The sequence below is a fragment of the Callithrix jacchus genome, chromosome 15 (genome assembly GCF_049354715.1).
Source record: "Callithrix jacchus isolate 240 chromosome 15, calJac240_pri, whole genome shotgun sequence".
Lineage (NCBI taxonomy): Eukaryota > Metazoa > Chordata > Mammalia > Primates > Cebidae > Callithrix > Callithrix jacchus.
The window spans coordinates 70065014-70088909 of NC_133516.1; the positions used below are offsets into that span (position 1 = coordinate 70065014).

Below are 23896 nucleotides of genomic sequence, written 5' to 3' on the forward strand. Positions count from 1 at the left end.
GGGGGGCAGGGCCAACCCTGAGGCAGATGGAGCCGAGAAATACCCAGGACTTTTCAGGTTCATGAACTAGTAAAGCCTCTTTGTTTAACCCAGTTTGATTGAGTTCCTGTCATATGCAACGGAGAAGGCCATGATTAACTCAGAGACCAACACTGGGTTTGGACTGCCCGAGGAACTCCATGGCCAGAGGTCTGAGCCCACCTGTCAATCCTTGGATTGCAGAGGATCTCCATGGCCAGAGGTCTGAGCCTCATCTGGGGTGAGGCTCACCAAATTCAGCATTTAGAGAATCCCTGCATACCTGGAAATGCCCTTCTAATCCAGCAACCCAGACTTGAGTCCCCTGAGGTCTCGCAGAGAGGTGCCACTTCCAGCCTTTCCCATACTGTCAGGGCCAGCAAGCTCGCCACCTCCTGAGGCTGCCTGCTCCACCAAGCTCTGACTTTTACACGACCCTTTCTGGTAGCATGAACCCAAGTGGCTTCCCCAATAGCAATCCCAGAGAGAAGGCAGGAGAACTACCCTCTGAAGTGTGGCAAGCACCCCCGCAGGGCCTCCCTTGGTGCTGTCTTCCTCTCTGAGGCTCAGCACCAGCCACCTCAGACCCAGGGCAGGGCACGGGATCCTGGGCTACGGGTGGCATCAAGGGCCACAGCTCACAGTGGCCCATGTCTAGGGGAGCAGGGTCCCAACCTCCAAAGACCCAGCTCAGAGTGCTCCTAAGAGAGCCCGTCCTTTACACCGTCAGCACCGCAGACTATGGGAGCAGCACCACACATGCTCTGGGGCCAGCACTTCTGGTATGTGGCCTTAAGCTTGGGCCTGGATGCTCAGCCTGGCTGCCGGCACCTATGTTTCCCAGGATTGCTGTGAAGATTCAGGGAGACAATGGGCGGAAGGTGTTCGGCACGGGGCCGGCACTTGGTACAGGCTCTGCAGTCTGGCTCTGCTCACTGCTATTTTTATCAATGACAGCAGACACATTAAACACAAGGAGCATAGAGCTGGGGTGCACAGATCAAGGGCACCCTCTGAGCCCTGTTCCCACAGGTGGAGGGGAATGGCCGCCGGGGCGCTGGAAGGGTGAAACAGCCACATTCCCTGCAGGCTCCCAGTGACAGTGTCCCCTGCCTCCCTCCCGTGGTAGCTCCAACAGGTGGATGGGACCCGAGGCTGATGGGTGGGCCCCAGGGGCTGGGTGCCGACTGCAAGGGAGGCCAGGTCCACAGAAAGGGGCTGCCTCCAGGTGCAGGGCCCTGTGCTGGAAGGGCCTCAGGGGCCCCAGTGAAAAGCTCCTAGCAAGCAGTCCAACGACACTGTCATGCCAGGTGGCCACCCAGGCCCTGCAAACATGTTCCTCAGACGAGCATCTCACTTCCTTTCGAGAGTGCCTGTGTCATCATGAAGCAGCTCTGAGGCCAAGGACACTCCTGCAGAGGTGGGAGAGGTCTGGTGTGGCCCACCTGTGACAAGGCCACCTGGGCCCATGCCAGGGAGGAATGTGACAGAGGGGAAGTGGACAAAGCCAGGCATGTACCCCCGAGGGTGTGTACCAGGTACAGGAGCAGAAGATGCTGGGGTGGGGTTCCAATCCGGAGGTGATAGACTCAGTGAGGTCCCTGCTGGGCACCTGCCTGAGCTCCACATGCTGCAGTGGCCCCAGGACCAGTGCTTCAGGGCTGCGTGGCCTCCCACAAGTGGTGTGGCTCTGCCTCCTGGACCCAGTGTACAGATTTGTCATCCAGTGAGGAGGTGGGAGCCCAGGGCTATACCTGTGGTGGCACTACATACACCATGGATATTAAGAGGATGCGTTCAGGAGCCAGGTAGCCAGGGTGTGATGTCCCTAGTCGCCTACCAACTGTGTGAGCCTCAGCTCACCCACTGCCCAGGGGAGTGTGCGTTAGTGCATGACAGGCCCTGGGAACTGTGCCTGGCACACTGTCAGCACATGGAAGGATTAGCCATTTTTGATATTTCTGACTGCTCAGCCCATCACAACGCCTGTTGGGTCTTCCTAAAACCCAGCGCTGGAAGCTCCCTTCTCATGGCACTCACTCTGGGCACAGAAGACCTAGCTGACCACAACAGCTGCCATTCACTGCACATTTTCCAGGTGCAGGCAGTGAGGCTCAGAGTTCAGGGAGTTGCCCCAGGTCCCACAGCTGATAGGTAGCAGAGCCAGGGCTGAAACCCTCCTGCCTCTGGCTCCTGCACTTCCACGCTCCCGCAGGACCACCAGCCAGGTAGGAGTGAGCAGCAGATGCCCGGAGGAACATCTGGATGCCTGGTAGACCTCAGCAGTCCCCTCGGCAGCCCCCAGGATGCCCTCCCTGCCAACTCACACCAGTTTCTCAGGCTTCTTTTCTGTTCTTCCTCCCCGCTTACTGCTGGCTCTCCCACTTTAATATGTGATTCCCTTAAAGGGGTGTCCCTCCAGACAGAGGCCTGCACCAGCAACGTCTACTGCTTCATTGCTGGGAACTGAGAGCTGTGCTGAAGGCTGGGCAAAGGCCACGGAGAGAAGTGGAGGTGGCGCACGGGTGCAGGGCCAGAGAAAGGGAAGGGAAAGAGCAGTTCCTACTTCAACTAAAAACGTGCCCAGCTAAGACCCGGAAACTCCACTTCCAGCCATCTGATCTGGGGGCCTGCTGGGCGTGTGCGTGAGGATCACAGTTACTGTCACACCAGTGCTAGTTGTGAAAAGCTAGAAGCAACTGGCCTAGCCATGGCGGGGACTACCACATAGCAGTGAACAGGAGCAAGGCAGCCTGTGTGCAGAGCTCACAATACCCCCGTAAGACAGCATCACAGTTCCGGGCCCCAAATGATGCCAGCAAGGATCCAACAGTAGCAGCTAATACATAGCAAGGCCCTACCCTGTACCACGTCCTGCTCCCAGCATTTCACACAGACTAATGCTTCACCCTCACCACCCTGGGCTGGGGGATGCCCCCGGCATCAGTCCATTTCATAGATGCAGCCACCGTGGGATGGGGGTTATGCTGGCCAAGGACATAGAGATAGAACGGGGTACAGCTATGATGTAAAGCCAGGCAGCCAGGCCCCAAAGCTGTGTTCTCAACCATGGCTGTCTGGAGTTCCCAGGAGTGCACATGAATGCACAGGAAAAAAAGTCTGGAAGGAGAGACTGCAATGCAACATGCTGAGTCCAAGAGGATGTTATCCTGAGCTGCAAGGCTTGCATCTTCTGCAAAGAATGCATTCACCGGCTACACAGAGCACTAAAAGTTAACTAACAAGAAGGAATCTACCTAGACCAAAGCTGGCTGGTTGAGGGAGGTGGATTTTTCCTGGCCTTGTCTCCCTACTGCTGGCCTCTACCTGTCTACTCCGCAGGGACCCCAGCCTTCCCTCTAGGGGACATGGGCCTGGGTCGAGAGATGATCTTAGGGCTGGGCTGTGCCCAGGAGCACTGGGGACTGCTCAGGGTGCAGACTTCAGGGACCGTGTCAGGTGGGCCAGCAGGACGCGACCCTCCCCTGTCCAGTGCATTGCTCCAGCTGTGGCCTGTGCAGCAGTGAGAGCAGCTGTACTCTATGGCAAGCCACAGGCAGACTGGCGGCTCAGGAGAGAGCATCCTGGTAGATGTGAGATGTCCAAGACTCTTAGTTCTTAGCTGAGCAAACCAGTAAGCCACAGCCCCTGGCTGGCCCCAAGTGAAGGCACCGTTCCCCAGAGGCTCTTCCTGAGACAGGCTTCTCTGACACCCCAAGATAGTGCTTCCATGTGTCCCAGGAACGGCGCAAAGCACCGTCTCCCCTAGTCTAGGAGAAGAGAGAACAGGGGGCAGACAGAACACGGAGCCAGCTCAGGCGCTGGCTTCGAGGTGGCCAGGCCCCACTGCACCATTCACCACCCTAGTGTGACCTTCTGGGAAAACTGTCGTCTGCCCCTGGCTCCCAGGATGTGTGTCAGGAACCACCAGCCCAGGGGAGTTGATGCCAGGCCAGCGTCTGATGAGGCCAAATCCCAGTGGCCCAGGCAGTGGAAATAACAAGAAATCCCAGGTTGGACAGGAGCCTGCACATCCCCCAGGCCAAGTGCTCAGCCCTCCTTCCCTTCCTCTTGCTATTTTTGGCTGTGCTAAGAATAGTCTGCTTTAAATACCCATCGCTCCTTGCCTCTGCTCTCAGGATGGCCGATGGTTCCTTTCCAGGACCCCCTGGGGAGCAGTGACTCCATGAACCCAACTCATGCAGCCTCCCAAGACCCCCAGACACAGCCCTGGGTCTGAGTTACCTCCCTACAGGACACGGTTCTGGGTCCGGCCAGCAACTACCCCTGAACACTCCTACCCCCATACATGGCCAAGGTCCGGCCTGTGTCTATCCCTGGGTTCCCCACAAGACGTGGCCCTGGGTCTGGCCTGTCTTCCCCTGCCCCTCAACGATACAACTGGTCACACCCCTGCTCAAAGGCCTCTGTGTCCCATATCATCCCTAGGCCTGACATCCAAAGCTGGGCAGGGCATGGCCCAACAGACCCCACTCGCTGTGGTGGACTCGGGGGTGACGGAGCAGAAAGGCCTGGGACTCAAGTTGCTTCAGCACAGCAAGCCCTCACTCTGCCCCTGCTCAGTCTGTGTGTGTTGCCGTCCCCAACAGCAGCCCCAGGAAGGGCTGGGCCTCAGCACACGGGCTGGCACCCTCCTAGCCACTGACCTTGTGTGGCAGCTTCCTGCCCTCACAGGCCCACGTTGGACCTCAAGCTCCGCACTTGAAAGGATCCAGCACGCCCACCTGCCAAGGCCCAGCAGCCACTGCCGCCCACCCTGCGGGGCCACCGTGGTACTCACTTGTTGAAGAGGTTCAGGCCGATGCGGTAGTGCCTCTTGCGGATGACGTCGTTGCTGAAGGCGGGCGAGTCCCAGCTGTTGCGGGCCTCCTTGTGGTAGGTCTGCTTGCTGAGCGTCTGCTCCCGTAGGCTGTCTCGGGACGATGACTCAGAGCTGCAGTTGATGGTGTCGTTGGAGTTGGACGTGCTGTTGATGCTGTCGTTGTCGCCGTCTGAGTAGTCCGACTCAGACTTGCTCTGCCGGTTGGCTGAGCCGTTGATGGCCAAGTGGCTATCCAGGGGCCTGGGGGGCCGGGGCCGCAACTCAGGTTCCTCCCGGGGGAGGCTCTTGGGGGGGCCGCTGTGGGGACCATGCTTGGGGCTGCCCTGCTGTCCACCGAGGCTGCGCTCGTAGGCACTCTGCCTCTTGAGCGAGCCCCGCTCTGAGCGGTCACTGAGGTCCACGGAGCTGTCGCTGGGTGGCTCGATGGTGAGCAGCGGGAGATGCTCCACCCGCAGCCGCTGCTCCTGCCGTTCCAGCGACGGCGTGCTCCGGCAGCTTGTGTCTGTGTCAACCTTGTCCTCCTTGTGGGCCAGGGCCCAATAGTCTGGGGCGGTGCCCCCAGCCCGAAGCCGCAGGTCTGACTCAGTGCTGGACGGCCGGTCCCCCGCCTGCGAGAGGGGCAGAGGGGGTGACAGCTCCTCCTCATCGATATACAGGGTGACGTCGCTGTATGAGGCCGTCATCTCGTCCAGTTTGCGGTGGTCCATGCTGTGTAGGGCTGTTTGGGGCTCAGCATCTCGGGCCCGTGCCACATCCAGGGCTGGTGTGTCCTCAGTGTGCAGGCTGCGGCAGTTGAGGGCATCGTCAATGGACTCGGCCAGCGATTTCACCTGCCGGGAGAAGGCGTCCTCCAGCTCAGTGATGGCGTCCGCGAAGTCGCTGGAGGGGGCTGGAGACTTGAGGGTGGTCGATTCACTGAGGTCACCACACTCAGGGGGCACCAGGGCTCCCAGCTGGGAGCCATCGTTAGTCACTGAGACCTGCTTCCCCTCGAAGTAGGAGCTGTGCACCTTCTCAGGCCCCTCAAAGGAGAACTGCATCCTCATGTTGGACAGCACAATCCGGCGCGACATACGGTTCTCTGACATGGAGCTGCGCAGACGCTCGAAGTTCTTGTTCATCTGGTACTGGCGAAACGCTGTCTGGATGGTGCGGGCCGCATGGCGGGTTACCAGGCGCCCCCCATACTTTCGTTCTAGCATCTCCACCTGGGAGAGGGAGAGGAGAATGAGGACAGCCCTGCATGTGGGCACAGTGCCACATTTACCAAAGTCCTTCCCACTTCCCAGCCATGTGGCTGTGCAACCTGGGAAAGTCCCAAAGTTGGTCAAAGCGACTGCTGAGGGATGCTTGTAGGCTTATGCAAAATATGAGTCCCGAGGTCAAACTGGATGGAGAAACACCAAGTTAAAATGAACACAAGCAGGTTTTTCCTCTCTCAGAACCTTTTTTTTGGTGGGAACAGAGTCTTGCTCTGTCATCCAGGCTGGAGTGCAGTGGTGCAATCTCAGCTCACTGAAACCTCTGCCTCCCAGGTTCAGATGATCCTCTTGCCTCAACTTTCCAAGTAGCTGGGATTACAGGCTCCCGCCACCACGCCCAGCTAATTTCTGTGTTTTTAGTGGAGACGGGGTTTCACCATGTTGGCCAGGCTGGTCCCAAAAACTCCCAACTTCAGGTGATCCACCTGCCTTGGCCTCTCAAAGTGCTGAGATTACAGGCATGAGCCACCATGCAGGGCCTTAGAAACTGTAAAAGGCACTGAGATACACTATGCTGAGTGGCCCCAGTGTCTTGAGCCACAGAAGCTCCTGGCCCTGGCATATCTTGAGGTATGCCATCTAACGAAACTGCTTTGGAGACCTGGAAGAAGTATGCGCAGGCCAAGAGACAGGCTAAAGATCCCAGCCAGGTCTGGGGTGCCCAGGGTGGTCCACGGGCTTCTGGACTCACTTCAACAGTATCAACCAGGCAGCTCTTGTGGCCCAAGGGGTCACTGAGCTTAAGAGAGACCTGTGGGGTTTGCTGCACTGAGGAGCAGGATTCGAGGCCAGATGTGTAGGTTCTAATCCGGGCTATGCCCCTTGGTAGCTGGGTGACCCAGAGTAAGCCCTAAGTCTGTGCAGTTCCTCGGTTTCCTTGTCTATTAAACGGGGTGGCACTGGGACCTGCCTCCTCTGACTGTGGTGAGTCCTGGAAACAGGCTAAGAGCTGGCACATGCCAAGCACAGGGGCAGCTGGGCTAGAAGACCCTCAGCTGCATTCTGGGAAGGGATTTACAGTTCGTAAAGCCCCCAAGCTCCCTTGCTCTACAGATAGGCAAATTCTGGCCCACAGAGTATGTGAGACTCAACACATACTCAAGAGGCCTTCAGTCTCCGGAGCTGGCTTTTCCTTTTGAGCACCGCCATTCCTGATAGCTCATCTGGGCTACACGGCTCGTTCCTGCCAGGGCTGGGCTACATGCAGGGAAGGGGCAGCGTGAGCCCCAGGCACTCCAGTGAGGCATGCAGACCTCCTGAATTCCTGAGGCACCTGTGACCAAGGGCAGCCCTGAGGGCCACTCCCTGTGCCTTGTTCCTGAGTGGACAATGAACTCACCCCTGCGGCCAAGATAAAGAATTGGCTTCTCCACCAAGCCAGGCCTCTCGGGGTGCTGGGGTGGAGTGGGCATGTGATGTGGGGCTGGGAACAGGCAAAGCACTACACCCTGCCTGTATGGTCCCAGATGCCCACCACATGCTGGGCCACAGCTGGAGGCGGAAAGGGAGGCACGAAGGCCCTTGCTTTGGAGGGGTGAGAGTCTGTGAAGGAGAGCAGCAGCCGCAGGCGCAGGACTGAAACAATGCCTAACAGTCCAGCAAATCGAAGGCCGTGGCCTGCACCGGGAAGGCTGGCTTAGGGCCGCCACTGGGCCTTGCACACCCACATGTGTCGCCTAGCCCCGGGTGGTCCCAGCAGGCTGGGTGAAGGAAAAGAGCTGCCGGGGCTTGAGGGGAGCAAATCAAAATGACTTTTCCAAGCCCAGCCAGGACAGAGTCTGTTTTCCCTCTTGCCCTGTTACTGAACTCCATCCAAGAAATGACCTCACTTCCACATCTGTAAGCAGAAAGTTTCTATTTTTTGGGTTGTGAGTGGAGCTCAGAAAGCCCCTGGGGCCGATAAGAAGCCTGGGGCTGAGATCTGGGAAGTCTTTCTTCCCTCCCTCTACTTTGTGGGCGGCACAAGCACCGGGAACCCCAGCTCAGGATTAGAGCTCCCTGCAGGGCCTTCTCGCCTGCTGGCTCCGGACCTCACAAACTGGCCAGCCACCCTGTTTTCCTGAGACCTCCTGCCCAAACCTGTGTGTGTTGGGGGTGAAGGGACTTCAGAGCCCCTGGCAGTCCTCCCCCAAGGGGACACACAGGGACCTAGGGCTGCTCTTCCTCATCCCCAAACTTACTGTGGGTCATTCCTCTTCCTGGGCTGGAATTATTGCTAGGCCTGGTCGAAAAGTTTCCTGGGACCCAGTGGAGGAGATTCTGCTACCATGTACCCATCTATTGACTGTGCTGGGGACCCCCACACCCTCATCCCATCTCACAGCAGCTTCTGCTCCTCTGAGAGTTTTCACTACCCTATTTCTCAGCAAGGACGAGATGCTCAGGGGAGGGAAGCCGCTGACCCAAGACACGTGGTTCCTGGATAGAAGAATCGACCCCATGGCCAGGGCTCCCCCAGCCAGCCCTCACTTGTCTCTTCAAGGGAAACTTCTGAGCAATACAGAAGAGAAACCGGGAAGAATGCCCTTCAGCAGAGCAAAACTGTCACTTCTTGACGACACAGGGACAGTACCTGACACCCACTCAAGTCTCCTGCTTCAGGGATAGAAAGCCACCGGAGGGCACAGAGGGCCTGGGGCCAGAAGAACACAGGAGACTTGTCCTTGGGCTCCTTTCACCTAAAACAGACTCTGTGTTACCCAGACTTAAAACTCCTCACGGAATCAGGCACCCTACTTTTTCATCTGGTGATTCCCATGCAATGTGCCCCATTTCCATTTTTGCTGAGCTTGCCAGGAAGCTCAGTGGAGCATTGAATCCTCAGTGGCCCTTGATGTCGCCTCCTCCCTCTCACCTCTTTGGTACCTCTTCCATCTCACACGCTCAGCAGCCTTTGCACCAGCTGTTGCCTCTTCCTGGAACAGCCAACTCTAATGCCACCTTAGACAGGGCTTCCCAACCTTACCCAGTGCTGTCACCTCACATAGCTGCTCTATTTCTTTCCCCAATCTTTAGAATCCCCAGAATTTGCCTCACTTTTTGGAAGTCAACTGCCTCTGCACAGCTTACGTGATCCTGTCCAGCTCCGGTGCCACAGTGGAGCACAACAGCAGGGTCCTCGTCTCAGTCATGGGTACCCCGCACAGTGTCTGGTGCATGGTGGGCGTTCAGATAATATGCATGAAATGAAAATGAACAGCTGCAGTCCTATTAGGCCCACAGTAACCATATAATTCTCTTCACAGGCCTCTATTAAGTCCCAACCTTTCTCCTTTCTGTTTAAATGGCTCTGCTGCAGACATCTCTTACTATACACTGTGGTCCACTTTGGATCTGGGCATCATGGATAAAGGGAACAGAGGCTGCTCTGCCCTGGGTTGGCCGGCCTAAGTTGCAAGGCAGCACTGAGAGCCAGGTAAGGAGGGGGCGGATGGGGGATTCCCTATCAGGAGAGTGGATAACCCCCCACCCCAGGCAGTATCCGCACCACTCCCTTGGGAAGTTGGGGCCACACCAGGCCCAGAACTCTACTCCTTAAAGGACGAACAGGGAGGACATATTCAGGACAACTTGAATCTATACTCCCAGCAAACACAAACAAAAAAGAAACCCAAAAATTGATTTTTTTTTTTTTTTTTTTGAGATGGAGTTTCACTGTTGTTACCCAGATTGGAGTGCAATGGCACAATCTTGGCTCACTGCCACCTCCGCCTTCTGGGTTCAAGCAATTCTCCTGCCTCAGCCTCCTGAGTAGCTGGGACTACAGGCGCGCACCACCATGTCCAGCTAATTTTTGTATTTTTAGTAGAGACGGGGTTTCACCTCGTTGACCAGGAGGTCTCAGTCTCTTGATCTCGTGATCCACCTACCTCGGCCTCCCAAAGTGCTGGGATTATAGGCGTGAGCCACCGCACCCGGCCCCAGAAATTGATTTTAAAGAAAAAGGATAACTAGGAAGATCTGGGAGCAAGCAGAGGGCAGGCGGGGCCACAGGTTGGGTGTGGTGGGAGTGAAGGCCAGGAGGCTTCTGTAACACAGACTCTGGGGAAGATGGGAAAAGGCCCTGGGGCCAGCAGGAGCAGAGGCAGCCACCTGGGCATATAAAGAAGCTGTCCAGAGCTCATGCCCAGGAGCTGGGGAGAGTCTGACAGTCCTCCCCAGCCTGCCCCTGCAAGCTTGCAGAGCTGCTGCCTGGGAGCCCAGGTTCTCCTGAAGCCAGAAACTGCTAAGGGTCTTGTCCACGCACTGGCTTACTCACTCCCTCAATCACCCATCTGTTCATTCCCTCAGATCCTTATTAAAACATCTACTGTGTATATGCACTCAGAGGGACTTAGAAGCAAGAGCTCTTGGCCTCCCCAGTGACCACTCAGGTCCTCGCTCTTCCCCCTGCACCCTATGATTCTTCTCTCTTGGCTCAACCCCAGAGGCTTCTTCTCAGCCTCCCTCAAGCCCAGCCCCCCAGGAGCACCGTGGGTCTGGCCACCTCTAAGGGCCAAGACCGCTGGGGGACAAGTGTCATTTCAGTGGGGGGATTTCCCGCAGGAGCAGGGAGGTGTGAGCCAGGAGGGGAAGAATAAGCAGCCTCACCTGGCTGCTGTAGATGGTGTTCTGTCCAGAGCTTGTGCTACTTATGCTGTAAATGGACCTCCTTCCCTCAGCCCTCTCCTGGGTCCTTAGAACCTCAGTGGTTGGCCACATACCCAGTGTGCCCCGATGACATTGGGCCTGATGCTCAGACACCTATCATGGCCCCCCAGATCTGGACCATGCAGGACGTGGAACCCGGGCCATAGCAAAGGCCTCATGTGAGGACAGCTCTCTGGAAGTCCCCAGAAGGAATGCTGGACAATCCAGGTCCTTCACACATGCCAGCCGGAGCCAGCTAGCGCAAGAGACTCCTGAGAGGAGCCATAGGTGGAGCTGGAACTGGGGCTGGAACTGAGTCCATGGGAGACAGCTGCCACCATGCCTGGTAGGGGCACACCTGGTGGGCAGAGCTGCCCTGGGCTTGCATGTGTGTGGCCTGAGGGACTGTGCTTGCCTACCTGCTTGTCCTGCAGGTCCGAGGAGAGCTCATAGCTCTCGGAGAGTGAGCGTGAGCGCTTGATGGCCTCCTCCTCGGCCTGCTTGCGCAAGATGGAGGTCGAGTGCTGCAGCTTGGGCCTCCGCGTGCGCTGCTGCTGCCCCGGCGGCCCCGAGTACAGCCCATAGGCTCCCACTGACGTGTGCTCGTAGTGATCTGGGCTCAGGCTGGAACCAGGCACCAAGGGGCCCTGGGGATAGGCCGAGGGGCTGTCCAGGGACGTGCCAGTCTCACTGCTGGGGGCCTCACCTTCGACACTGTAGAGGACAGAGAGGTGAGAAGCTTCTGGTGAGCAGGAAACCTCGACATGATGCCAGGCCATGAGGCACGACCCCACCATGCTCCTAAAGGAGCCCCCACGCCTGTTCTTCTCACACCCCACGGTTGAGTCCACACATGCAGCCAGCAGGACCCTGCAGAGCCCTGCCACTCAGCACCCCACCCACTCGGGTTCAATTTCTCTGTGAAGCGCACCACCCTCTGACATCCCATACTCCTTCCTCACTGATTTTGCTCACCGTCCACCACCCACATGCAAATGAATGCCAGCTCCCTGAGGATGGCAGTTTTGGTCACTCGGTCGCTGATTATCCCCAGAGCCCAGGGCAGTGTCTGGCACACAGCAAGTGCTCAGCAATTACTGACTCAGCAAATCCCGTCACCTTCTCTCCTACCACCTGCATTAAACACACCACTGATTTTAAACTTAAAAAAAAAAAAAAAAAAAACAATAATTAACAAAAGTGATTCTGTACTGTCGGCCTACATGGGGCCAGTCCTTTTGCTGGTGTTTGCTGTGGGTGAACTGTGCCCCCCACAATGGTGTGTTGAAGCCCTGGCTCCCAGCACCTCAGCACAGGACTATTTGGAAACAGGGTCTTTGTGGAGGTGATTACATTAAAATAGAGTCACTGTGTCGGCCTGATCCAGCCAGACTGGTGTCTTTGCAGGCAGAAGAGATAAGGCCATGGGTGTGCACAGAGGGAGCAGCACTCGAGGACTCGGGGAGCAGACGACAGCCTACAGGCCAAGGAGAGCAGCTGGAGGGGACCCCACCCTGCTGACGCCCTAATCCTCGACCTCCAGCCTCCAGAACTGTGTGATAATAAATGTCTGTTGAAGGCCCCCCTGTGTGGCGTTTGCCATGTCGAGTTTGGAAACTCATACAATGCTGTATATACATTTTCTCTAAATCTTAAAAGCAGCCTACAAAGAGAAACATCAACTCCCCTTTTCCAGGTGAGGAGACTGAGGCCTACAAGAGGTGCCAGGGTGACCCAGGTAGGAAGTAGGTGAGTCAGGGTTCAAGCCCAAGTGGTGGGACCCTGAGACCCGGTGTTCCCCTCTGCCTCACCACCTTCTGTCCCCGCAACATGTACACTATCCCTCTGATGTCTCTAAGCACCATGGGAGAGCAGGCCCCTGGTGGGGTCGTGCGGGGAGGGCTGATGGGCTCATCCCGACTCAGATCTCAAAGGCCCTTTCGATGTGTGCAGACACTGGTTTCCACTGCAGGTGGCTTCTCAGTGTGGGACCAGCAGGGAAGGGAGAGAGTTATGTCAGTTTCCAATACAATGTCCAGTTACCCTGCCAGGTGCCCTGTCCCTGTCAGATCACTCAACCTTGGGCTGGAAGGATCTTGAAAGACCTTCTGCTTCCAGGGGCTGGGGTGGAGGTCCCACTAGATGGACATAGCAGAGAGATGGGCACACAGACCCCACGTAGCTGTGGTCCCCCCTCCCGTTGCCTTCTTCAGACCAATGGGAAGGCCCTCCATACAGCAGCCAAGGGCAGCGGGTCTAGCCCTGCTCTGCTCTGCTCTGCTTCTGTCCCTGCTGCTCCTCAGGAGGCCTGCAGGACCCCAGTGCCCAGTGCATGTGACTGTCACTGACTCCAGGGAAGCCCGAAGTGGGAGCCCCAGGGAGGTGGCTTGGAGCAGAGGGCATGGCCAGTGGCTCAGGCAATAGGGAGTGGAGGCCCTTTGCTGCCAATTCTGCTCTGAGCCGGGGCTGGGCAGTAGATCTTAGCACCTGCTTTCCAGCCTACAGATTAGGACAAGACTTCTGGCTCTGGCCTCCGGGGTCAGGCAGGGGATGCCCACCCCACTCCCCAGGAGCTGGGCCATGACACAGGCCTCTCCCTGAGGAAGAGCCTGAATGAAGAGAGGGACCCAGGCTCTCTGCCTGGCTCTGCCCTCATCCGACTGAGAATCAGGGCAGGCTGCCCCTCCTTTCAAGGCCTCAGTTTCCCTATCAGTAACATGGTGGATTGGACTTGATGCCTTCAAGCTGCCTGAGAACCACCATCCTTCAAGAGTCTCCATATCACTAGAGTCACCCAACCCCATCCCCCGCAACCCCTGCCCACAGCAGCTTCCTTTGGGCCTGGTGTGTGTACCTTGGTAAGAGGTGAGAGGGAGAACAGGGAGATCTGAAATCCTCCCACTCTATTGCTAAAGCTTTGAGCAGCACCTTGAAATAAATACTTGCCACCCTAATCAACTGTATGAAGCAGCGAATGAGTTCCCCTCTCAGACTTCAGGCCCCAGGACCTCAGGTCCCAGGGGAGTGACAGCCTCCCGGAAGCCCATCCCACACTGACCCCAGAGCCCACGCCTCTGCTTCGGGCCTGTGCACCTCTCTCTGTCTTGCCTCTTCTTTACAGCCTGGGAGCATGTCACACACACATGCCCTGGACTAGATCTGTGCTTCCAGGCAGCAGACTGACAGGAAACGACAGCTCGTCCTTAGAGAATTGCACCTGGGCCTCCACTCCTGCGAGGAGGACTCAAAATAGTCTTGTTACCCTAGGTTCGCAGAAGCACAGAGACAAACAGGTGGTTTCCCTGCAGTTCCCTGGAGGTGGAGCGGGAAGCCCCTTGGTGGCCCACAGGCTGCTGCTGAGCTGCTGGGAGGCTCTGCCAGCGAGGGGCATACAGGACCCTCACTGTGCTGCCCCCAACCCAGGATGAAGAAGCAATGTTCACCTCAAGTCTGAAGGAATTTCGCCAAACTCTTTCTAACCTGGCCTGAAAACAGTTGTAAGCAGGCAGAGTAGGGCATCCCCCTCTGATGGTGGAGGGTAAGGAAGAGCCCAGGCCTGCCCAAGAACTTGAGAGGGGCCCTTGTTCCCAGTTGGTGGTGGTATGAGGCAGAGGGGCTGGCAGAAGGAGATCAGGCGTGGCCACTGAACTCAGAATGGGCAGGAGATGGGAGTGCCTGTCACCAGTAGTGCAGGGTGTCTTTGGGCCCCAGGGCAGGGTATCTTTGGGATACAACTGTGATAGTGGTGACCTGAGGCAGACTTTCTGGGCCTGTGCCAGCCCAGGATTCCGCTCTGGGCACTCCCGTGTTCCTGGCTACCCTAGGTCATTAGGTCTGGAACATGCTTGGGAGAGGCCGAGCCTCCCTCACAGGCATCCTCTCCAGGAAGGGAAGGTCTGACAGTCACCCATAGCCTTCCCTTTCATCTCGGGGCTAGAGTCCTGGGTGTCATCGGCCTTCCCTTCCATCTCAGGGCTAGGGTCCCTCCCCCACCCAAATGCCCCCACTAATCTGTCACTGGGTCCTGTGGAGTCTATGAACAGCATCCTCTTGTGCAATGTGGTGGCCCTTCCACACGCTGAAAAAATCAAACCCAACTTCAAACCATCCCAGAAGAAAGAAACAGCTGGGCCATCCTACTGCAACCAGTGTGGCGCCACAGGGTTCTTTAGCCAGCGTGGACGAAAGCGAGCACAGCGTGGAATTTTCCATGTAGCTATGAACCCGCTTTGAGCCAGAGGACATCACCTCTGGATGGCCCCAATCAGCAGCTACACAGTGCAGTATTAGACCCTGAAAAAGAGGTTTTACTGCGTTTATCTGAACTGATAAACAAAAAGATAAGTGAAGCAAAAATGCCCAGTATTGACATATATATGCAGCCATGGGCACTCTTAGACTGCTGGTAGGAGTATAAATCAGCACAGGAAGTTATCAAACTTAAATGATGTGGGCGCTTGACTATTTCCTGTAGAGATGTTTTGCTCTACAGCAACACCCAGAAGCTCTGGGCTCTCAGCCCCACCCTCCTGATTAGGACTCAGCTTGATCCAGTTTCTTTCTGGGGCAGGAAGAACTATCGTATGTCAACCTCTCCCTCTCTAGGGCAGAAACACAGATGCTCTAGTGACAGAGCTTGGCCACAAAGTGAGGGTCACACTTTACCAGCATACATGAGTCTCTAGGTGGGACTTTTGGTTCAGGGAACAGCCAGACTGGCTCCTATATGCCTGCCCTGACCTCCTGAGCTCAGCTACCTGACATCTCACTATCCACTTTAGCTGCCTTGGGGATGCTGCTCCCACAAGCCCAGCCCAATGGACAGGACTGGTGAATACATCGGGGTGAGCCCTTAACTGCACCCCTGAATTTATGATCTGTCTCAGACACCTACGTCACATGCAGACCGAGGAATGGGCCAAGGCACCTGTTCCAAGTACCTGAACATTCCTGGAAGTTGAGAGTCTCTGGAACATTCTATGAGAGTTAGGTGGCTGCCGCCCAGCCCTTTTCCAGAGATTTGTGCAAAGGAAATAAGACCCATGTGTGCAGCAGTATATACAAGAACTACCATAGCAGCATTTTTTCTGATTATGAACATCTGGAAATAACCTAAATGCACATCGACAAGGGGATGATTGAAATTAATTCTGGGTCCACACAGTGGAAATAATGTTAAGATGGCAGAAAGATCTTGTTTGATGGCTGTTCTTATGAAAAAGACTTGGGGATTTTTTGTGGACTATAAGATGAATGTGAGCTGATGTCATCATGTGGCTGAGAAGCCAGTCACTAACACGAATAAAAAGCCAGGAGTAAAAATAGCCCTGCTGCCCGCCACAGTTCTCAGATACAGCAGAAGACAGTGTCTGAGGGCGGCACAGACGGTCCAGAGCCAGAGGGCGGGGACGGCAGACCTGGGACACCTGCATTCTCCACCGGCTCCTCCCTGGCACACATTGCTAACTGACCACAGACTCCCCCCTGAAGAGCTTGGGTGAAGCCTCAGCCTCCTTCTAACAGAACACTCCATATAACTGATCCCAGCTAGCACATGAGGTGGACTCTATTTGCCAACGCCAAATAACAGTATTCCAGGAAGCAGTGTAATAGTATGCTCCTATCAAGAGGAAAGCAGCCCCGGGGAGATGATGTGATCCCTGTCGTCACGCCTCTGATGACGTGATGACAGGCTGACAAGCCAAGGCTGGAGATTTCTCCTGCAGGCCTGCAGGCAGAACTATCATTGCCAATACCCGACTTGATGAAGGAGACTCTCACGTGGTTAGGGCTGCTTAGGAGGTGGTGAGCTCTCTGTCACTGGAGATGTGCAGGCTGCGGGAGGTCAGATAGCCATCAAAGAAGTGGTACAAGGGACTCCAATGCTGGCTGGAAACCTCTATCCCAGCGCCATACAACCTGTCTGAGTCTCCTGTCTTTACACTCAGGCCTCAGCTTAACCCCACTACCTCCACAAGGCGACCCTCACTCCACACACTCTTCCCCACCCCAGGGATCACGGATCCTGTGTGCAGTCCATCTGCCACACAGGGGAGTCTTGCTCTGTGAGGGCAGGAGGCCTGCTCCTTCCCATGAGACGAGTTCTGTATGTCTGGGTTGGGCCTCCAGTGGTGGGACGGACCGAGGACAGGGCCAGTGAGCACCTAAGGGGGTGGAGCTGCATGTGGATGCCCCATGAGCCCATTGCAGGCTCAGGCACAGTCAGCCCTCCTGTCCCAGCCTGGGGACTCCAAGCTCTGATCACTGAAAGGTTGCCCCAAGCTCTTCCCCCTCTCAAGTGTTCCAAACATGCTTTCCTGTGATGGAGGTGGTATGTTTTATGTGGGGACATGGCTGAGTGAGGCACTAGATTCCTGCAGGACAGTGTTGCAGTGGACACCTCACAGGAATACGGAACATGACTTGGCCTTTCTGTCAAGCGAGGGGTTAATCAGGCTCCTGGGTAAAATTCTAGCTCTACTGTTCACCAGCTGTCTGAACACAGTGGGGATTACTGTTGTGCCTCAGGTTTCCTTCCTCTAAACTGGGGTAATTAGTGTTATCTATCTCACAGGACTGTGGAGACTTAGTGCAGCTGATACGGAGAGGTCCCTAAGAAAGTGCTTGGCTCCTAAAAAGCTTTTTTCAATGGCCATCTCTGGTTATTCTTTGACCTACAAGTCCTGGCAGCTGGAGGCGGGAAGGGCAGACAAGCCTAGTGCCTGAGCCAGCGTCACCTGCCCTGCACCTTGCCTGCTCCTGGGACCCTCTCTGTGAGACACCCACCTCCAGGCTGGAGAGCCTGACCCCAGGGTGGAGGGAGACCTGGACCCAGACACCCTCCATTGGCCCATTCCCTGTGACTGGGGAGCTCACGGGGATGGGTGAGAGAGCCGGACAGTCCAACCCTAGCCCCTCAGCCAGACCTGTTGGATGCCACGTCCCGACTAGCCAGGGAGTGAGTCAGGGCAGGGGAGCTGTAGCCTCTCAGCCACAGATGTTTCTAATTATGGCCTATGAAGTCATGAATGATTTTTCTCAAGAAAAATGTTAGCCAGGGGAGGTTCTGGGCACCATTGAGGGGGCAAGATGAAACCGGTGACCCACTGTTCACCTCCAATATTGACGATGACAATGGTAATAACAGCGAATGTCTATATGGCTAGCAATGTTCTAAGTTGTAAATGGAACCCATTCAGTGCTCTCAGCACCCTGCAGGCACAGAGAAGTGGTGCCCATCCCCAAGGGCATATGGGCAGCCTGGGCCGGGAGCCCAAACAGGTACCCATTGTGCTTATGCAACTTCATACGCATGTATACACACGCAAACATACACACAAATACACATGGGTCTGAATTATATAGCAGCAACTTCTCCATAAACCTGCAGGTACAAGATGCTGTGTTTAAACACGGGGCGTATTTAAAACACATGACCTGCAACCCAGCCACCATCACTGGGAGGGGACTAGGACTGCTTCCTTCTGCAGACAACAAACTCAGGGCTGGGGGAGTTGAGTCACCGAGCCAAGGTGGTGCGTGTAAGACAACTAGTTGTATGGGACCTGACCCCACACCAGGCCTCTGCTGCCTGGCTGCTCGGGGGAAAAGCATGCTGCTGGCAGCTGGGACAGGGCTGGGTCCAGAACGTAGGGGTCCTGGGGCTGTGCATGGTTATGAGATAACTAAGAGAAATAAACCTAGCTACATGTGGCCACTGACCCCATCACACGGCAAAGCAACCCCCTTCAGGGTGGGCCGGGCCCCGTGCTGGAGGAAGCAGGCGATCTTGAAAGCCTGTCTGTGGTTAAATGTTCATGCCAGCAGCCTCAGGTCAGACTCCTGGCAGTCTGCACAGGCCAGAGCAAAACGGCCTCTTCAAGTATGTATGCCCTCCAGGCCCCGTGGCTTCCCCTACACTCTGCTTTCAGGGTTTCTGATTTCCAGAGTCTAGACTGGGCAGGCACAATTCATTCCCAGCCCTCACAATCTTCCTCTTGGGGGTTTCTGCAGATTTTCGCTGACTAGGCCACATTAATCAAGGTTGGTCATCCAGAGAAAGGAAGGGGATGGTCTTGCTCTGCAGTGGGGTGGCTTCACCTCTACGCCCCAGTCTCCGGGAAGGACGGGACACAGTCAGGCAGGGTCTGTGGTTGTGGGGGGTTGGGGGGGGCGGGGCCCACATCCTCTGAGCAAGAGCAGGGACAGCACAGCTGGAGAGGGGCAGCTGCCACCCCTGCCAGGTCTCCACAGGGTGGTCCTGGTGCAGAGGGAGCAGGTGGGTTTGTGGGACCAGGGATGGGAGGTTCAGAGAGCTAGATAGCTAGCAGTTTTGAACAGTTCAGCACTTAAAGAAGGGGCTGCTTTAAGGGGTAGTGCTGGTGTTCAAGCAGGGTCTAGAAAATCAGTCTTTTTGGGCTGATGTGGCTGGGGGTGGGTCACCCCCACATAAACTCACCCACTATGCCACTATGCCACGGGGGAGCCCAGCACAAGTTAACTACACAGATTTCACCCCTGCAATGAGCGCATCAAGAGGGCACTGCTCTTCCCATTCTCCAGATGGGAAAACGGAGGCTCAGAAAGGACCCACAATCGCAGAGCACAGAGCAGAGCCAAAATTCAAATCCATCCCATTTGTCCAGTTCTTCCCACTCTGGAATGTTCTCAGGATTAGAGGTAGTGCCCAAGAGCTAGCCTGGCCCCAAGAAGAAGAATGTAAGGATACAAATAAATGGACCTCAAAGGAAAATGGAGTGTGTAAAGAAGGGACATAAAGTTGGCCAGCTGTGGTGGCTCATGCCTGCAAACCCAGCACTTTGGGAGGCTGAGGTGGGACACTGCTTGAGGTCTGAAGTTTGAGATCAGTCTGAGAAACATAACAAGAACCTGTCTCCACAAAACATTTTTAAAAAATATTAGCTGGGCATGATGGCAAGTGTCTACAGTCCCAGTGCTCTGGGAGGCCATGGCAGGAGGATTGCTCGAGGCCAGGAGTTAAAGACCAGCCTGGGTAACTTAATGAGACTCCAACTCTACAAAAAAAATTTTTTTAAATAGCTGGGAGCTGGAGGGGTGCAGTGGCTATGCCTGTAATCCCAGCACTTTGGGAGGCTGAGGTGGGCAGATCACCTGAGGTCAGGAGTTCAAGACCAGCCTGGCCAACATGGTAACACCGTCTCTACTAAGAATATAAAAGTTAGCCGGGCATGATGGCACATGCCTGTAATCCTAGCTACTCGGGAGGCTGAGGCAGGAGAATCGTTTGAACCCAGGAGGCAGAGACTGTGGTGAGCCAAGATCACGCCATTGCACTCCAGCCTGGGCAACAAGAGCAAAACTCTGTCTAAAAAAAAAAAAAAGCTGGGAGCAATGTCTCGTGCCTGTAGTCCTGGCTACTCAGGAGGCTGGGACAGGAGAATCCCTTGAGCACAGGAGCTCAAGGCTGCAGTTAGCTATGATTACACCACTCTATTCCAGCCTGGGACACAGAGCAAGACCCTACCTCTAAAAAACTTCTTAAAAATGGCCCAGCATGGTCTCACGCCTGCAATCCCAGCACTTTTGGAGGCTGAGGCTGGTGGATCACTTGAGCCCAGGCATTTGAGACCAGCCTGGCCAACATGGTGAAACTACGTCTCTATTAAAAATACAAAAATTAGCTGGGTGTGGTGGCGCAAGCCTGTAATCCAAGCTATTCAGGAGACCAAGGGACAAGAATCACTTAAACCTGGGAGGCGGAGGTTGTAGAGAGCTGAGACTGTGCCACTTGGCAACAGAGTGAAACTCTCCAGCTGGGCAACAGAGTGAAACTCCATCTCAAAAAATTAAAAAAATTATAATAAAGGAAGAGACACAAAGCTGGTGTAGCCAGCGAGACAGGAACAGCAAGGGCTTTCCCAGGGGAGGCCGCTTCTGTGCAGGTCAGCCATACCCCCCTTCTCTGGTCTTGAGGGGAGGCAGCAGCCTCACGAATGCCTAAAGTCTTATAGCCTGGCAAGCAGTTCTGGGAGAATGATGCCTGGCTGCTCATCAAAAGAACTTATGGACCCCTGAGCTCTTTCCTAGGGAGGAGTAGGGTGAGGACCTCCTAGATGAGGCCCAGCAATGCTGGTTGCATCCCCTGGCTGGCAGGGTTGGGATGAACATGACCTGGTAGTGAGCAGGAGGGGTGCGGTCACAGTACCCCCAGTGGAAACCTACAGAGGGTGGAGAGATAGCAAACAAGTAAGCCCTGGAGGAGCACATGTGATAGGCACAGATATTGAGTCCCATGCTCAGAGTCTCCAGACACCGCCAAGGGCTGGACGGAGGGGTTGGAGCCCTCAAATCGAAAGACTTAGAGTGAGAGTCTACATGAAGCACTGACATGAGGTGACACCCACCTAAATATCCCATGTGACTTTGCTGGCTAACAGGAGTACCATAGCTAAAACGGGACAATCCAGAAGTCACCCTTACAGGGCATGGCGGGGGCAGGTGGGGTCCAGGAGGGTTTCTGTGCTTACCTAGTTCCCAAGTTTGGAGAAATGAAGATATCCAGGAATTGCAGAGGAACCCAAGACAGGACATTCTACTGGCCAGGCATTGTCCCTTTGAGCCCCAGTAGACAGCCCAACCTCAGGCTACAAATGGAGCTCCCCACACCAGGCCAGCTCCCCACAGCTTCCCATCTCAGTGGGGTGCGGCTGGGGTCCTTGGAGCTGCTCCTTGAGCGTCACTCTTGGTGACTCTTTGTCACACCCTCCTCCCCACCTGTCAGCACAGGCTGCTCCACCTTCAGCACAGAGGCTACATCTGCCCGCCTGGCCAGCCTGTGTGGCCCTCATCTTTTCCCTGTGTGACTGCCATGGCCTCTCCAGGCTCTTCTAGCCTCACATGCCACCCCACCCCACCCCTCTCCATTCCGGCAGCTGGGGTCCTGTTAAAACACAACCCTGACCATCTCTCTTGTCACTTGGTGGGATTTAGAGCCCAAGTCCTCATACTGACCCAGAAGACTCTGCAGAACCCAGACATTCCTCCTGCCACCCTCCTCTGCACCCCTGGCCACTCCAGTCCAGTCCTCTGGCCTTCTGGCTGTTCCTCTCTGCTCTGCCACACTCCCACCCCAGGACCTGTTCAGGGGCTGTTCCCACTGCTCAGCACAGCTTCCCCCAGTCCACCTGCTCCCACCCTCACTACATTCAGGTTTCTGAAGAAAACTGGAGAGGAGTAGCTGAGAAGGAAGAGGAGGAGATGGGGAGGTGGCTGGAGAGAGATGGGGATGGCAGGAAGGTGTGTAGTTTAAGTTGGAAGAGACATGAGCATTTCTGAATGGTGACAGGCAGCAACCCCGAATGGAGGAAGAGTTCGGGGTGGTGGGTGGACGCGTAGCAAGGCGGGAACCCTCCTCTGTGGCCTCACTGTTCTCTGAGGGGCAGGGAGGGAGGCCAGTCAGCTGCTGAGGGGGCCTGATCCTTCATCACCCCCAGCAAGCTGGGGCTCTGCCAGGGCCAATTTCAGGAAGCTAGGTCTGAATTGAGCAAGCCAGGGGGAAACAGAGAATGCCTCTGACCCTGTGCCTGGCTGCAGGGAGCACATCCACTGCACTGTCTCCATGCCTCTTGGCCTCCGTGCACCCAAGACGGATCTGTCTAATGTCCCCTCAGAGCCTGGAACTGCAGGGGCAGCCTGGCGCCACTGGCAGGAGGACACTGAGGCTGACTGTCCTGTTGTCTCCAGGGAAGAGGAACCTGGGCGGAGACCAGCCTCACTGACATCCCCCTGGCCTGCCCTGCCAAGGCTCAGATGAGGTTTGGCCCCGCTCCACCTCAGGCTGCACGGTTATCTTTAACGACTGGTACCAAGGCCTCCAGAAGTGGCTTTTATATATGTAGAAAAATATAGGACTCAAACACGAAGTTTTCAAAGTGGGGCCTATTTTTAGAACTTTGCTTACTGATCCAACATCCAGCATCTCTCCGTGTGTCAGCAGCTGCTGGCGAGATGGGCAGGCAGCATGAGTCGGGCAGCAGTCAGGGTGCAGGGGGTTTCTCAGGCCGCCACCATACCAAGGAAGACGCAGTTTTTCATACTGTCCCTGCCCTCTGGTCCCAAGCGCTCTGCGCAGCTCTGTCAGGCACTTACCACCCTAATTTTGTCATGACAGGAGTGATAGTGACATTCTGGGCTAGAGTTCAACACTTGAGTTGGAACCCCAACTTCTTTGATCCTTTGTTTCCCACCTGCACAGTGGGGCAAGGCCGCCCTTCATGGCATCACAGTGGAGCCAGTGAGTCAGTGTCCCAGGAAGCCCCACCAATGGCTAATGCCATGCCTAATTAGAGGGTAATTATTTCAGGAGAGACCTCTGGTCCTCAGACAGGGCTTGTTCTCATTAGCACATAGCCAGAGGGGAGAAAGAAAGGTCTCCATGTCCCGTGAATCCAAGGCCACACAGCCAAGGCAGCCCTTATCCTGTCAACATGTTTTCAAGGCAGTCTTTCCGGCCACTGGGAGGGGGTGGCTCCAACCTCCGCAGCCCAGGCCTCCCAAACATAAAGAGCACCATCAGCCTACAGGAGCCAGGCCACCCTGCATGGCTGCCATGAGGCCCTCTCACTCAAAGAGCTCAGGGACCCGAAGCGGTTTTGGAGAGGAGAATGCCAGTTCCAGGAGACAGGCTGAGGATGAGAGGGCAGCCCCCAGATCCTGAAATCAGATCTGCCCTGCCCCTCACAGCTTCAGGGGCTCCCATGGGAAAGAGCCTGAGGGCCTCGGCCATGGATCAGTGGCAGCATGGTGCTCAGGGCCAGGAGAAGCCACGGGACACATGGACGGCAGCGCAGGCTGTCTGATGGGGGCTGCATGGCACACATGGGGGAGATGGGTCCCCCTCAGCAGGAGGGAAGGAAAAGAGGGATCTGCAGGGGCCATCTCCCGAGACCTCTGCTGTCTATCACATCAAGCCCTTAGGTTTGCTCACTGCACAGGTCCGTATCTGACTCCATCTTTTCTCTTGCTTTCTTATTTCTAAGTCTGTCTCTCCCCATGAGGAGGTCAGCTCTGGAAGGGCAGTGTCTGTCTGTTTTCCTCACCAAAGTGAGCCTAAATAGGCAGTGGGGCAAGGCTGCTCCTTCACGGCATCACAGTGAAGTCAGTG

The 23896-nt window shown here is 55.8% G+C and overlaps 1 protein-coding gene across 30 annotated transcripts in view; it reads right to left on the reverse strand.

The window, feature by feature from the left end:
* Positions 1-23896, reverse strand: part of IQSEC1 (IQ motif and Sec7 domain ArfGEF 1) — a 374166-nt gene that overhangs the window by 32902 nt on the left and 317368 nt on the right. For all 30 annotated transcript variants that reach the window (XM_035273700.3, XM_078351685.1, XM_078351687.1 and 27 more), the window contains 2 exons: positions 11172-11466; positions 4820-6069 (listed from right to left, as the gene is read on the reverse strand). In XM_035273700.3, the coding sequence (XP_035129591.1) occupies positions 4820-6069; positions 11172-11466 (1545 nt within the window). The remainder of the gene's footprint in view (positions 1-4819; positions 6070-11171; positions 11467-23896) is intronic.